Here is a 15,052-nt window from a genome sequence, read left to right on the forward strand (position 1 = left end):
TTATGTATCAATGACAACTTTAGAAATTAAAAGAAAACTTTAAAATTTATAGTCTGGTGTTTTATAGCAAATACCTTGACTCTTGCTACAATTTGATCTAACCAAAGAACAATTTTTAATCTGACCAGAAAAGAATTTGCTCGTTTAGAACTTTTAGGATTGAAACCATATCATATATAGAACTCAGAACTTTTAGGATTGAAAGCATATCATATATATTTCATCAGCTAGAATAAGTAAAGAAAGAATTAAAGTAGCATTTTGTTCACTTACTATTTGAATAAAAACTTCAGTTCCTCTAAATTGCCTTTTCTTCTTCTTTTTTAAAATACTACAGAGAAAAAAAGTCTGCAAATTCTCTTTGATCTACCAAACCCTTACTGAAAAACTTACTCCATGTCAGGCACTGAGCATCTTGCTAGGTCCTGGAAACACAGAAATGATGAGTAGTACAGTATAGTCCTGGCTCCCAAAAGGCACCCAATTTACTGAGGATGGCTTTTCAGGAGTAACACCTGGGTTAGATATGACATGAGAATGGGTGAGTAGGAGGGTGGGGGGGGGAGTAGATGTGCCCTTCTGGAGCATGGTTTGTTCAGTGACTGATGGGACGTAAGACAGAAGGACTCTTCCTTCTCAAAGGATATAACATCTTAATAATACTTCACTACAACACCACTTTCTCTTCAAACAGGAAATCTGTTTTGTATGGTGGATATATTCTAATGGGCCAAAAGAAACTGGGTAGGGACATTCATGCAGAAATCCCAGACTGCTCAGCTTGTTTCATTAGGCAATGATGTGTCTTCTAGAAAATTACAGAGAACAGTGTCTAAAGCAATAGTCATATATAGACACCCCACAAGTCATCAACAAAACCCCCTAATAACCTGCATATTTAAATATGTATGATTTCTGTAGCAAACTACTCTGTGACCTTGGGTCACAGTGACAGATTTTTTTTTTTTTTTTTACAACAAATCCTTGTTCCTAGAGTTATTGTGACAATGTCACCCTTCAATTATGTAAACATGTCAAAGCATCCACCCAAGTATTCAGTTACAACATGGGTCGAATCAAATCCCTTCTATGCATGGTGAAGTACAGTTCACAAGCAAGACCAAAAAACATCAAGTCTATAACAAGAGTGATATACAAGCCATCTGACTACCCAGCAGAGAGAGTTAAACCTTAAAAGTAATCAACAGTCACTCCAAATTAAAATGTTAGGGCTATGTTTTATTAAAGCCACCTGCAGTGACAGAAACTCCCCACCAGGTGGAGTTAAAACATTCAAGCTTCACTTTGAAATTCTTGTACTCCCAACTATGCCACATTTAATATGAAGGAAAGAAACTCAACCATTTAATTTTTTTTTAATTAGCTCACTCAAGGAAAACCAGTGCAATCCATTAAAAACATAATGAAAATCACTGAATTAAGTCATAACAAAACCTCCAGGAGTCAAGGTGCCACAGTCTGAACTGAGAGATCACCACACCTTCAGATCTCCCTTTTTCTTTTTCCAAGTCACCACCAATACATTTATTTGAGGGAGAAAGGGTCAAATCTTATCATGAACCCTTAAACTAAGTAGGACTAGAGACACTGACCTGCCTAACTTCTAGGTATTCACAACTACAGAGGAAACCACATCCTGCACATGAGGCATTACCATTAAACAGATGATGAGCATCATAGATGGGAGACACATTCCAAGCAGTCACATCATTTCCCATATAGAAGGTGGCGATGCCCTTAGGTCATAAAAGTAGCACTGAGAAAAACGAAGGCAGAACATAGCCATAGCCTCCTAGCACAGGCCTAGACATAATGGTGACCTTGTGAAAGGGGATCAGTCCCTATTTACAAAGCAGGAAGAGTGATGCTGCCAGCCAAGCTGCAGGATGAGAGCTGGGGGTGCTGAGTGGACGGGTAGGATCGGACCATTAGCCATTTCCCATCCAACCTGGGCCTCCACAAGCCTTTCTCTGGCCCCATGAGCAAGGCAGACTCAGCAAATCTGGGAAGGGGATTCTGTCCCGATGCTCCAATCCCACCCCAGTTTCCCCCATGTTTAACATGTGACCCAATCTACTGGGTGCAGTCCCACCCCAACATGATCCTGGACCCATTTTGTTGGCCTATTCACAGTTACTAAGCTCTTAATTCTAGTGCCAATTCAAACCTTAAGGAGCAAGTTCTAGGCACTGAAAATTGACTGCTGGTAGGGCAGATGTACTCTAAGGTGATAACCTTTAGACTCCGGTATAATCCCTTCCCCTAAGTGCAAGCAGAACCTCTGACTTGCTTCTAATCAACAGATGGCAAAAGTGATTGGATGCCATTGCCTTGATTAATCAGGTTACATTATCTGGCCACTATATTTGTGATTTAGCAACAGAAAACAGATACAGTTAGTGAGAGGTGTACATCTCCCCAAATCCAATGTACACATCTCTGTCAGACCACAACTCTTCCGCCTCCCTTGAGGGAATCACTATTATGAGCATCTTATGCATTCTTCTTGACCCTCTATACACAAGCAAGTATGTATACACATATAAAGATACATTTCCTCCTTTTTAAAACATTACAAATGGAAGCCTATTACGGAAGGCTCTTTTGTATCTTTCTCATTCCAAATTATCTTGAAAAGGATTCTTTTTGTTGTTGGTGTTCCCCACCCAGAAAAGGATTCTTTTTTAAATAGAGCTCACTCCCTTTTAATGACTGCACTGAACTCCATCATATGGGTATACCATAAGGTTTTTCTCCAATTCCTGACTGATGGAGAAACATTTAGATTTCAGACTGCTTCTAATCTTAGGTTTGTATACTTGTCACTTCACAGTGGGTACGATCAATTCCTAGAGATGGAATTTTGCTGGGTCAACGAGCACATACATTTGTAATTCTGCTAGACTGGTTGCACCAATTTATACTCCCACAGGCAATGTACGAGTGCCTGTTTCCTCACCCATTGCCAACCCAGGTGTTATCAAAACGCCATCAAACTGATTCTATATTCCAGTACAAACTCTTTACTCATAGGTTAGCTGAATCATTATCCTCAAGCTCATCAGGTTCATATAACCAATATTTATGAAGTACTCACTCTGTGAAAAGGGGAAAGGCTGCTAAACAGAGAACAAAACACATCAATGGAAAGAATGAGAGCTTCTGAAATTCAGCAGAGGGGAAGACCGATTCCAACTTGGGTGAAATGTCCTTAGATTTCCCTAGGATGTAAGCTCTGACCTAGATCCTGCAGGACACACAGACTTTGGACAGACAAAAGGAGTCCCAGAAGGAAGGTGAGGCCAAGCAGTGTGCTGGGACAGGAAAGCACAGGACACAGCAGTGCAGACCAGTTTGAGGAGAGAAGACAATGCTCAAGTGGCAGCTGGAAGAGCAACTGACACAGCCAGGCCTTAGTGTGGGAGGAATCAGTGGACAGAAGATTGAATTGAGAGTTAGAATTTCCACTTCTGGCATTAGCTTCAAAAAAACCAGTTTATTTAAGCTTTAGTTTCCTCACTTCTAAAACAGGGAGGTTAGTCTTGAAGCCAAACTTTCTATAGCTGCAGAACTATGTGTTCAAAGTAAATCTCATGATCAAGACCAATGTCAGACAGACAAGCAGAACTGTGTTGGTAGAGGGGAAAGGGCAGGAACTTGTCAGCCCCATATTCTAGTCACTCCAACCTGACAACCTGACAGGAGTGCCAGCAAACTCTCAGGATTATGCAAAGCACAGTCTGAAAGCAAGGAGGCCTAGGTAGCTAAGGTCTCCTCCAGCTCTAAAAACTATTTTAACTAAGTGTTAGACAATGCACATGGACCTTCATTGCTAGTCTGCATGCCTACAATTCCTTCATTCATTCAACATGCATTCACTGAGTACCTACTGTATCTTGGGCACTGCTATAGGAGCTGGGAAGACGGGGTAGTTAACAGTACAAAGACTCTTCCCTCTGACATTCCCTTTGTTTGGAAGGGAGAGATAAAAAACATGTCAGAGCACTGATAGTAGGAGGGAAAAGTGTAATGACTGTTCCACCCATAAAAACCCTACTCATCCTCATGTCAGGAGGCGTTCATTCAGCCTTTTCAGATCTTCGTCCTCACATATCATTTGTTCTCATGTCTGAAATCCTGCAGCACTTTGGACCACATGTGAGCTTTTGCCACTTGTCTCTATTCACTGCATTGTGCTTGTCTCACTCAGACTCAGGCTTCTGGTGGGTGCTATACCACTGTGGGACAGCTACCACAGCACTGCGAACACAGTGCTGGTACACACTGACAGGCACGCAGCACCTGCTGACTAGTAACTATGACAACACTGCCATTTCAGAGCCGTAAATGTGTTCTGAAAACTCTCTTCCTTTTTCCCAACAATATAGACTAGAATTTTCAAGTAACAAAATTACATAAAAGAGCAGAATCAAATGAGCAAACTAATTGAACAGAACACCAAATTGGATCTGGTAAGAAGTAATGATCTGGTAAGAAGTAATGATCTCCAGGTAGTCCACGTGTTTGCAACAGAAGATACTCCTAAAAGAAACATTAACTAGTCAAGACCAAAACAACCAAGTGGAATCTAGGGGGAAAGAGCATGGGAGTAACCAGTTGTGTCAGAAGAGTGGACAGATGGGGATGTGGAGGAGAAGAAAAGGGCAGACCCACAGTCCCTGCTCCAGTAGGTCTCACAATCACTTCCTCCCTGGAATGGGGGTCTGGCCCTACAGCTGGGGGACTCTCCTGCCACCACCCGCCCCAGCCTTCACACATCCCCAGGGAGCTCAATGCTGTGCTCCTGGCACTTGCAGGCTTAAAAACCATCAAGGGCATCTTTGCTACCATAAAGTTCCCTACCCTCTTTTTATAGCATACAAATATGAATATCAAAATTCTTTTTTCATGTCAAAAGGTCTGACAACCCCTACATGATATCAGTTGTATTTTTATTATCCACAACTGAGCACATAAACGAAAAGCTACCGTGACACAAATGTGCACAGTAGCACTATTCACAACAGCTAAGAGGCGGAGACAACCCAAATGTCCATCAATGGATGAATACATACAGAGTATGGCACATCCATACACTGGAATATTATTCAGCCATAAAAAGGAATGAAGTACGGCACATGCTACAATGTGGATGAAGCTTAAAAGCATGCTAAGTACAAAAAAGAAGTCAGACAAAGCAGGCCACATATTGTGTGATTCCATGTATATGAAATATCTAGAATAGGCAAATCCCAAGAGAAAGAAAGCAGCTTAGTAGTTGCCAAAAGCTGGGGAGGAAGGAGCAGTGGAGAGTAGATGTTAGTGGGTACAAGGTGTCCTTTTGAGGAGATGAAAATGTTTTGAAGCAAGATAGTGGTGACAGCTGTACAACACAGTGAATATATTATACTTAATGCCACTGAACTGTATATTTTAAAATGGTTAAAATGGTAAATTTTATGTCTATTTTATCACAATTTTAAAAAGCTACTGTGAATTCAATAAACTTTAAAATAAATGTGTATCTCACCAATATCTGAAATATGACTTGGAAAACTGGAGCTATGAACACTAAAAAACAAAACCCTACATACAGAGGTGAACAGTTACTACACAAACAATAATTACTGTGAATGTAGACACTCAGAATTCTTGCACAACTGTAGCTACCAATAATGACAATGATAGCTAGAATCTATTAAATAAACTAGGAACTGCTCTAAGTGCTCACATTTAATCCTCTGTGATAATTAGCCTCATTTTACACAAGATAATACAGACACAGAGAGTTAAGTAGCCCATCCAAGATTAAACAGCCAGCAGGTGGCAGAACCTAAGAATTCAAATCTGAAGTCCATCTAGTTTCAGAATGTATGTTCTTAGATATCTCGGTCACAGAGCGATGGCTTCACCCTACAAAACCTCATCACCTGGGCCCAATCCATTCACTTTCATTAGCATCCGCCCCAGACATTATCATTCCACACACAGAACCCCCTACTCAGCCTCTGGGAGTGCAGTGCACTCCACCTGGAGCACCTGTGTCAAGTGCTATTACTGTGCATCGCTGCTGAAGCCTGCTGGGATAGAGGGAATGGGAACCAGGGCCTCCTCTGGGGCTCTTGTACAATCTGCCTTACACTGTTCTTTCCACCTATATTCACACCCGCACACACTGACTGAGTGCCCATTTTTGCCTGAGGACAGGAACAAAGAACTATTTTTATGCTCCAGCAAAATCAAGAGTAGCTTGTACTTTGCTGGTGAACACTGAGGACTACAAGCCTACGAACCACAAGACTGGGTCAGTGAAACCATTTTGTTTGGCCAGCAGGGGAGTTGCAAACACCAACAACATAATCTGAATGCCTTCCCCGGGGCACCCAATCCTGGTGTGGCACGCTGCTGCTCCATGCCGTCTTGTGATCTGTGGTTCCAGATGTGCAACTATCCTGACCTAGCCATTAACTGACTCACGCATTACTCCCAATTACTTTTCTTCCCATCATCGTTCTTTTACATATAGTACATCATCATGGCTGTAAACGATACCAAGAGAAATAAAAGGGCATAACTGACATATTTCACTTTGGGGGATTAAAAAAACTCCATCTATAATTTCCAGTGTGGAAATATTCCTGAAATTGAAACAACTTCAAATCACAGCATAACCAAAATTTAACTTCTAGAACAAGGGTCCCTTCTCAGTGCTTGCACTTCTAAGTAGGAAGGGAGCCCTGGCAGAGTAGCCCATCCTGGCAGAGGGCCACTGCTAGCAGTCCCAACCCTAGTGATTTCTGAGAAAAGGTCAGGGACCTTTGTTTCAGGTTTACCTTTAAATTTCAGCAGCAAAACCAGACATTTAGTGTTTTGCGTTATTTCTGTTTAGCTTTGCTCAAGTTCAAAGAATAAGCACCAAAAATAGAAATGGAAGGGGACACTGATGGAACACACTGTGCCTGGCCCTGATAAAACAAGGGGTGCCACTTGTATTACAAAGCTTTAGCTTTCTAGATGAGCAGGAAGAGGACCAACATGGTTGTATTAACATGTAACAAGTCCACAAATGTGCCCTGTAAAACCAAAGCAGCACCCAGGGTACTACAAAATAAGAATCGATTTAATATTCACAAACTTTGGCAAGATAATGGTCTTAATTTAGCATAAGGTATAAGCATCATTACTCATAGAAAAAAATTTCTTTACTAAGTCAAACAAATATTTGTATCTAGTAAGAATCAAAATAGAAAGCTAAACAACTGTTAAATTAAAATACTCTACACCAGCCATTTTCCACAAATGACAACTTTAGCCCTAAGTCATTGAAAATTTATATGTAATTTTAATTTTTACTTTCTTAATCACACTTGAGAAGTATAGGGGTCCCTACTATTTAAAGAAGGTTAAGGGAGAAATCTTCTGTAAACAATGCGGGTTTCTGTATCTGTTCCCTCCCCCCCAAAAGAAAACACACACCTATGCATCCCAGGTACACTGGGATCTCTTAAAGGGATCACCTGTACAAAGGCAAAATCCACACAGAAAACAAATCACCTTTTCTCTGTCTCTCTGGTCTTTGCTGCACACACCCTTCTAAACTCCAGGCTCATTTCAGTGTATAAATATAGGCCACACAAGAAAGAAAGAAAATCATTTTTAGATGTAAAGGGGAATAAATTAAAAGGTCATCAAATAATACTTACTGCTGGTTCAACTTGACTTCGATCTGCGATATCTATGTGGACAATTTCAACAGTTTTCCACGTGTTTGGATCTAAACCATGTACCTATAAATGACAAAGAAAAATGAAGCAAAACAAACTAGATTATTCTAGTTAGGTAAAACTATTAACTTACATATAAAATCTTTATCTTGAGTTTCTCAGGGTACATCACGAGCAATTAAAATATCCAAATTATTACTTCATTAAATTAGCTGTCTGAAATCTTTAGAGATCTAGAAATCTTTTGTTACCCTTATAACCCCAAATAGTAAGGGGGAGAGAGTTTGAGGATGCTGCCAAATGAACAAAAATTTGCCGATATTATTTTCTGGCAGTCCTTGGAGATGATTTCTATAACAAAATCTATGTGACCTATGTTTAACCCAAATGGTAACCAACAAAATCCTCGTAACCTGTAAATCCTATACAAACCTAAGGTGACATTATAACTAGATTTCAAAATGCTTCATTCTGTGGTCTAAAAATCTCTCCTGAATTCGATTATCCTAAAGCTATTCAGTTTAGATATGGTATCAGCTCCTCTAAACTTCATGCTATCCATTTAGTTTTGAAACTCCATCTATGAACCAATTAAGAATTGTTTAAAAACTGCCAAAGACATGCCCACTTGACAGCTGAAAATGGCAGATCATACACAGATTAAAACATACCAAATTATCTCATTTAGACCCAAATTTTAGAGACTTTCTATGAAGAACTACATGAAATGTCAAATGATCATTTGAAAGAAAAGTCAAATACTACCAATTCAAAAGTTCTAGTAATTAGCATCAGTAACATAACAGAACATAGCAGGAATGGAGTTTACCACAACCATTAACTTACTCTCCTCTAACAGTGTATCACAAGGTTGGAACAGTAGTTCTCAACTGGACAGTGCATCAGAAAACAGACTGCTGGGCCCAGCCCCTGAGATTCTGATTCAGTAGCTCCTGGGTGGGACCTGAACATTGCTGACATTTCTAACAAGTCCACAGATAATGTATTGCTGCAGCTGGTCCAGCAGTGACACTTCTGAGGACCACGGAGCAAAGTGCATCAAACTATACCAGATGCCCTCCCAAGTTCTGTGGCAAACCTTACCAAAAGTTAATGATTACATTTGAGTTCTGATATTCCTGAAACTTGGAGATAAATGTGCACTGACTTATAATTATGTAAGCCAGGAGCTTGATAACATTTTTGTAAATTATTAAAAGAACCTTCTCCTTCCTGCCTTCTGGCCATTTCTCTAATGTCAACTCATATCCCAGCAAATGGAGTAGAGGTGACAACTAAAGCAATCAATTCTGCTATGTAGAGCAGCTCTGGTGAATATTCTGATATGAAAGCAATCTAATTAGCAAAACTAATAGCTAAAATTGAGTTGGGGATCAACTGTGAATTTTGTTTACCCATGCTCTCCTGACCAGAGATAAAACAGTTGCTATGAAAACAGCAACCCCCCAAAGTCCACTCAAGAGTCAAGGCAAGGGGGCTGAAGGGAAAGCCTGTTTGCTTTCTGGTTGCTTGCTTGCCTCACCTCAATTGCACACAGCTTGCTTGGTTTGGCAGGTGCTAGTCCAACACAGGTGACATTACTTTGGTGATAAAGTGAACTACATACAGTATTTCCATTTCCAGGAGCTTCTGCACTAAAAGTGCAGAGTTGAAACTTACATTTTCTAGTGTTCCCAAGTCTGGTTTATGCCATGTTTCAATTTTAATGAAGAAATCATCTTTCATATATTCATTCTGCAGAAAACACAACAGGAAAATGACAGTGATCTTTCACCGGTGCTTTGGAGCTCAGGTCTGAGGGAGCCTTACCCAGTAGAAGCATCCATGCTTTGACTCTACAAGGAGACTGATCCTCAGGTGACACACAATCATTAGCTACCGATTTTTACAGACTTGTCAGAAAAACCAAATGTTGCATGCTTTTAAATAATTTAAACAATCCTACTTGCCATACAGTATACAGGACTAACAAAGAAGCCGTGAGGTTTGCAGAGCCAACCTGGCATTCGAAGGAAGTAGCAAAAGCAAAATAAAGTCAATAGGGAGATTTTGAGACAGGGTGGAGAAAGAGCCCATTAACACTGGAACATGTGGTAAAGTGTGGGCGGGAACAAAGAGAGGGGAGCCATGCAGTGATGGGCAGTTTTAATAAAAAAGCAAAGAATGGTTAAAAGTAATTATTATGTAAAACGAAGTTTAAAGAGTAATGTGACTAAAAATAATTTTACTCACCGTTACAACTGAGGCATAATGGAGAGGCAGGCAATAAAAGGGGAAAAATTTCAGAATATTAATTAGAGTTGAAACAATCTATCCCAATATATAACATCACAAAGACTAAACTACCTGAAAACACAGAACATTTAGTAGCTTACATCTGCAAAACAGTTTCTATACAAGTGACACTGTAGGATACTTGAGATTATGAAGTACAAATAATATGAAAAATAATCTAATTTTAAACTACTACTAAAAAGAATGTCACAAAAGGAAAATATTATAGGTTAATTTAGGAAACGACAAGAAGCTGTTTCAGAAGTCTGTATATTCCTCCTCTATTATGTGGCAATAAAAGTACACCAAAAGACACTTCTGAGTGTGGATCATCTTTAAGATTTTGTTATCCCTTTCATATGCTCATCCCTGGAGCCAATATAGTCAGCAAGGACCTCAATGTGGCTGTCATCTGAGAATGGACTTATTATGCCCTTCACAAAGGTGTAGGGGAGGAGCCCAATGCAGCTTCTCCTCTGCTATCGCTCAGGCAGTGACTATCAGAGAACCTACAGGCCTTGCTCAGTGTAACCCTTTTCAAAGGTGTGGGCACTGGGAGTCCCTCTCCTCATCCTCAAGGTGGAAGGTGAAATGGCTGCTGAGACCAGGCTTACTTGTTCTACAGTAGGGGTATGCATTCCAGGCTTTCTCATGAAACACCAACGAGCCCTCAGGAGCAATCATCCTCACGAATGCAGGAACTTTGCTGTGAGGAGAGAGATACTAGATATGTTTTCAACAGCACTATCAATTCTTTCTTTGTAGCTATCAAACCGCTTCAAAGAGTACTGTAATTGAAGGTGACCACATTCTAAATCTGATGACTCTTATCAACAGTTCATGTCAATCCCCAAATAATCAAGTGGAAAATTTATGTAAAAATAACAAAATGGTTAAGAACGTTTAATTGTATAAGGTTTTTGTTTTTTTTTAATAGAAGCAATTCTTTCTTAGGGGCTTTAGATCTACTCCCATGATGGGACATCTAAGCATTAACTGAAACTACTTAATCTGCTTATTTATACAACACAGAACTTCTCTACTATAGTTAGACGGCATTACACTGTTTTTTTTAAATGCAAAGGCCCCAGAATAAGGGGTATCTCTGAATAAGACCTAAAAGACCCAAAGAAAAATGACAATGTGAATGATCCATGTAGAAAATAAGTAAAGCTTATCCAAGTACAAAATTTTGTAGGTGTGGCTGTCACTCACTGCCTCACATATGGTCAGAGAAAGAGAAGGATTAAATATGTGATTCTATGATGTTTGTGCAAATTCATAAGATAATCAAGGACAATCACAACATATAAATGGGTAAAGGACATCCACAGACCTATTACAATTAGAAAATCCTACTCCTTAACAAACAAACAAACAAACAAACAAACAAACAAACAAACAGAAAAATCAGTCTTGCCAGTCTTCAAAGAAATGCAAATGAATGATCATTTCTACTGAGTGGACCCTACTCTAAAGAGAACAGTTTTATGTGCACACTCTTTTCACACAGACTGGATTTAAATCCCCACATTGCCACTTAGCTGTGTGTCCTTGGGCATAGTACTTTGCTTCTCCAAGCTTCCTATGTGCTGAATGGAGTTCACATTACCTACTCTGCAGGGTTATTTGAGAGGATTAAATCAGATAGTATCTGTAATGTGTTAGCACATTGCCCAGTATAATGGGAGCTCAAAAAATGGTAGTCACTGCTTTATAATTATAAGCTGATACAGAGCTGGTTACTTTCACATGCCTTTCTTCACTGAAATCTTCCAATAAATCTGTGAAGTAAGCATTATTTCATCATTTCATGTAACCAGCATTTAAATGGGTAAATAACTGTATGTCAAAACTATGTCCTCAAACTTCAAGCCCTATATAAATATTTTTTCATAACATAGCTGCTTCTCTGAAAACTTTCAAGCACCAACTTAATTGCTTCAATTAAAAGAACTAAGGAGAGCCGGGCGTGGTGGCTCACGCCTGTAATCCTAGCACTTTGGGAGGCTGAGGCGGGCAGATTGCTCAAGGTCAGGAGTTCGAAACCAGCCTGAGCGAGACCCCGTCTCTACCAAAAATAGAAATAAATTAATTGACCAACTAAAAATATACATACAAAAAATTAGCCGGGCATGGTGGCGCATGCCTGTAGTCCTGGCTACTCGGGAGGCTGAGGCAGTAGGATCGCTGAGCCCCGGAGATTGAGGTTGCTGTGAGCCAGGCTGACGCCACGGGGCACTCACTCTAGCCTGGGCAACAAAGTGAAACTCTGTCTCAAAAAAAAAAAAAAAAAAAAAAAAAAAAAAAAAAAGAACTAAGGAAACCTGGGAGCCAAAAAGGACTTCTGACACTATAATAAGATTGAGCAGATGGCCAAAGCTATTCCTATGTTGAATTTTGTAAGCTAAACAAAGTGGATAGTAAGGAACCCCATTCCAGTTGGAGAACTACACAGCAATAGAAGATGTAATGTAGACGACCCTTTCATTCATCCCCTTTCAGTCACTAGGCCAACTGTAAGAATGGGTACAAAGTTTGCGGGTTCCACTATCCTGATAAATCAGTGGAAAAGAAAAGCTAAAGTATTCCAGAACATGTGGCAATACAAGTGAGAGTCCAAGGACATAAAGAGATTTACATGTGCCTTCACATCCTTAAAAAATAATAATGAAAGAGGCCTAATTCTTTGATAATTTATTCTTTTCAAATGGTGGGACAATTCATACAAACTTCAGAAATATGAAGCCAGGATAACTGAAAATAATAGAAGTCAAAGAATATCTACTAGTCCAAAAACTTTCTCATGTTGTTTAAGAACTAGAACCAAAATCCATTTAAAAGTGGGTGAAGTCTAATACAAAATACATATGGGTAAATTTATCTTTTTAAGAGATAGCATCTCGCTCTGCTGCCCAGGCTCAAGTGCTGCGGTGCAATCATAGCTCCACGAAACCTCCTAAGCTCAAGGGATCCTCCTGAGTAGCTTCTGAGGAGCTGGGGACTACAGGTGTGCACTACTGAGCTTAAGGGATCCCCTGCCTAGGCCTCCTGAGTAGCTGGGGACTACAGGTGTGTACTACCATGCCCAGCTGATTTTTCTTCTTTTTTTTTGTACAGATGGAGTCTGGCTATGTTGCCTACACTGGTCTCAAACTCCTCAGCTCAGCGATCCTCCTGGCTCAGCCTCCCTAAGTGCTAGAAGTACAAGCGTGAGCCACTGCACCCAGACCCATATGTTTACTATCTGTTTCCAGGATATTTTTTCCACCATGGAACTCCAATAATTCATTACAGGCTTGAATAGTTAATAAAGTCCAAACTTTGAGCTAGTTGTGTTTCATATTTACCGGGTTTTAAAAAATATTTAACATGAGAACATTAATAAATACATTTCAAATGAATCTAAGTGAGTGACTAAACTTGGGGAAAATGCATAAATGGAGTAAGTAAAATTAAATTTCTATTCTACTTTAAAAAAGGAATTTTCATTAATGGTAATTTTAATATATTCCTAACAAGGCAGTTTAAGTGTGTCACTTATATTTAATTGAAAGCATATACATCATTTTTCCACCTTAGTTGTCACTTTAGTAAAATACAGGAATTTCCTGTTTTGGAAGCTTGGAAAGACTCTGTAAAGGCACAATTTTAATATTAACCAAAGTAACAAAACAGAGCATGGAGCTAGGCCTTCAAAAACAAACACTAAAAGGATAGTCCTCCTCTAGTTCTCCCAAACTATTCAAGAAGTGGTGTTCTCTCGTGATAAGCCAACATTCATAATGGTGCCTACTTACTTCAAGGTAAACAGGTAAATGTGTCCAGATTTCAGCTGTTTACAAGTGAGTTACCCCCAGCTCAAAAGCTGAAGGTTCTTTAAGAATATATAGATAGCCCTTCTCGCACTCTGAATACGCTTTAAGAATATTTAACTTCGGGGTAAAATTCAACAGAAGGTTTTTATTCCATTGTGTTGAGAGGAGATAATATTAAGATCTCACTTTAATATAACAATAGTTGTGAGCCTATTTGTTTCCAGGCAAGGCAACTCTGTCATAGTAGTATAGAAAAACAAAGGCCTTACATGGTTTAAAAAATTCTAAATAAATGACCATAATGTATACTGAACATCTGATCTAAGACATTCCTTTTTTTAAATCCTATTCCTGAGATAAATAACACCACTACAAATCATTTCAAACTACACTATCCACTTGAAATTTTAATGTTCTCCCATAAACAACACGAGCAAAACTACTTTTCCACCCTTCTTCCTTCTGCAGATGAATATCAAAATGTAGAAAAACATAGGGAAAAATCTGAAGACCAGATTAATTTACCATAAATAAACTAATAATTCTTTAATTTTATACTCAACTGAAATATACTTTACAAACACTGGGAGGCCTTCTCTTTCCAGTTCTTCCTGAAGTCAGGAAAGGCTGAGTTGGGGGGTGGGGGAGGAATACATTGGGCACCTCATTCATTCATTCCATTCATTCACTCTAAGTTATTTACTGAATGTCCATTGTGCCAGAGGCTATGTAAATATGGTGAACACAAATGGACAATTCCTACCCAGAACTTAACTTCCAAGGAGAAAAGCAGAAAATAGACTGGTAAACAAAAGCACAAAGAGAACCTCCTGTAGTGAAGTGAAATTAAAGAACACTGGGAAAGTGAGTAAGTGGGGCAAGGGTGGTTGGGAAGGCCTCTCTAAGGAAGTGACATTACAATGGCAATCCGAGGGTACAGAGGCAGGGAACAGCAAAGCAGGCACAGGGAACAGCAAGTCCACAGGTCCTCGATAGCAAAAGGCTTGGCCTATCTGAACCACACTAAGGTCTCCAGCATGGCTAGACGGTAGTGATCAAAGGAGAGGAGCCAGTAAGGCTGGCAAGGTGGAGAGGGGCAGACAGATACATGGGTCCTACTTACAGGCCAAAGTTTAGATTTTATTCTTTGTATGATGGAAAGCCAATGAAGGCTTTAAGAAGGAAATGACACAC

At 39.6% G+C, this 15,052-nt stretch overlaps 1 protein-coding gene across 2 annotated transcripts in view; it reads right to left on the minus strand.

Moving 5' to 3' along the window:
• Positions 1 to 15,052, minus strand: part of PITPNB (phosphatidylinositol transfer protein beta) — a 63,617-nt gene that overhangs the window by 32,551 nt on the left and 16,014 nt on the right. For both annotated transcript variants that reach the window (XM_012763810.2, XM_012763811.2), the window contains exons 4-7: positions 10,655 to 10,746; positions 9,999 to 10,006; positions 9,426 to 9,500; positions 7,725 to 7,808 (exon numbers count right to left, since the gene is read on the minus strand). In XM_012763810.2, the coding sequence (XP_012619264.1) occupies positions 7,725 to 7,808; positions 9,426 to 9,500; positions 9,999 to 10,006; positions 10,655 to 10,746 (259 nt within the window). The remainder of the gene's footprint in view (positions 1 to 7,724; positions 7,809 to 9,425; positions 9,501 to 9,998; positions 10,007 to 10,654; positions 10,747 to 15,052) is intronic.

Source organism: Microcebus murinus, chromosome 22 (assembly GCF_040939455.1).
Source record: "Microcebus murinus isolate Inina chromosome 22, M.murinus_Inina_mat1.0, whole genome shotgun sequence".
Lineage (NCBI taxonomy): Eukaryota > Metazoa > Chordata > Mammalia > Primates > Cheirogaleidae > Microcebus > Microcebus murinus.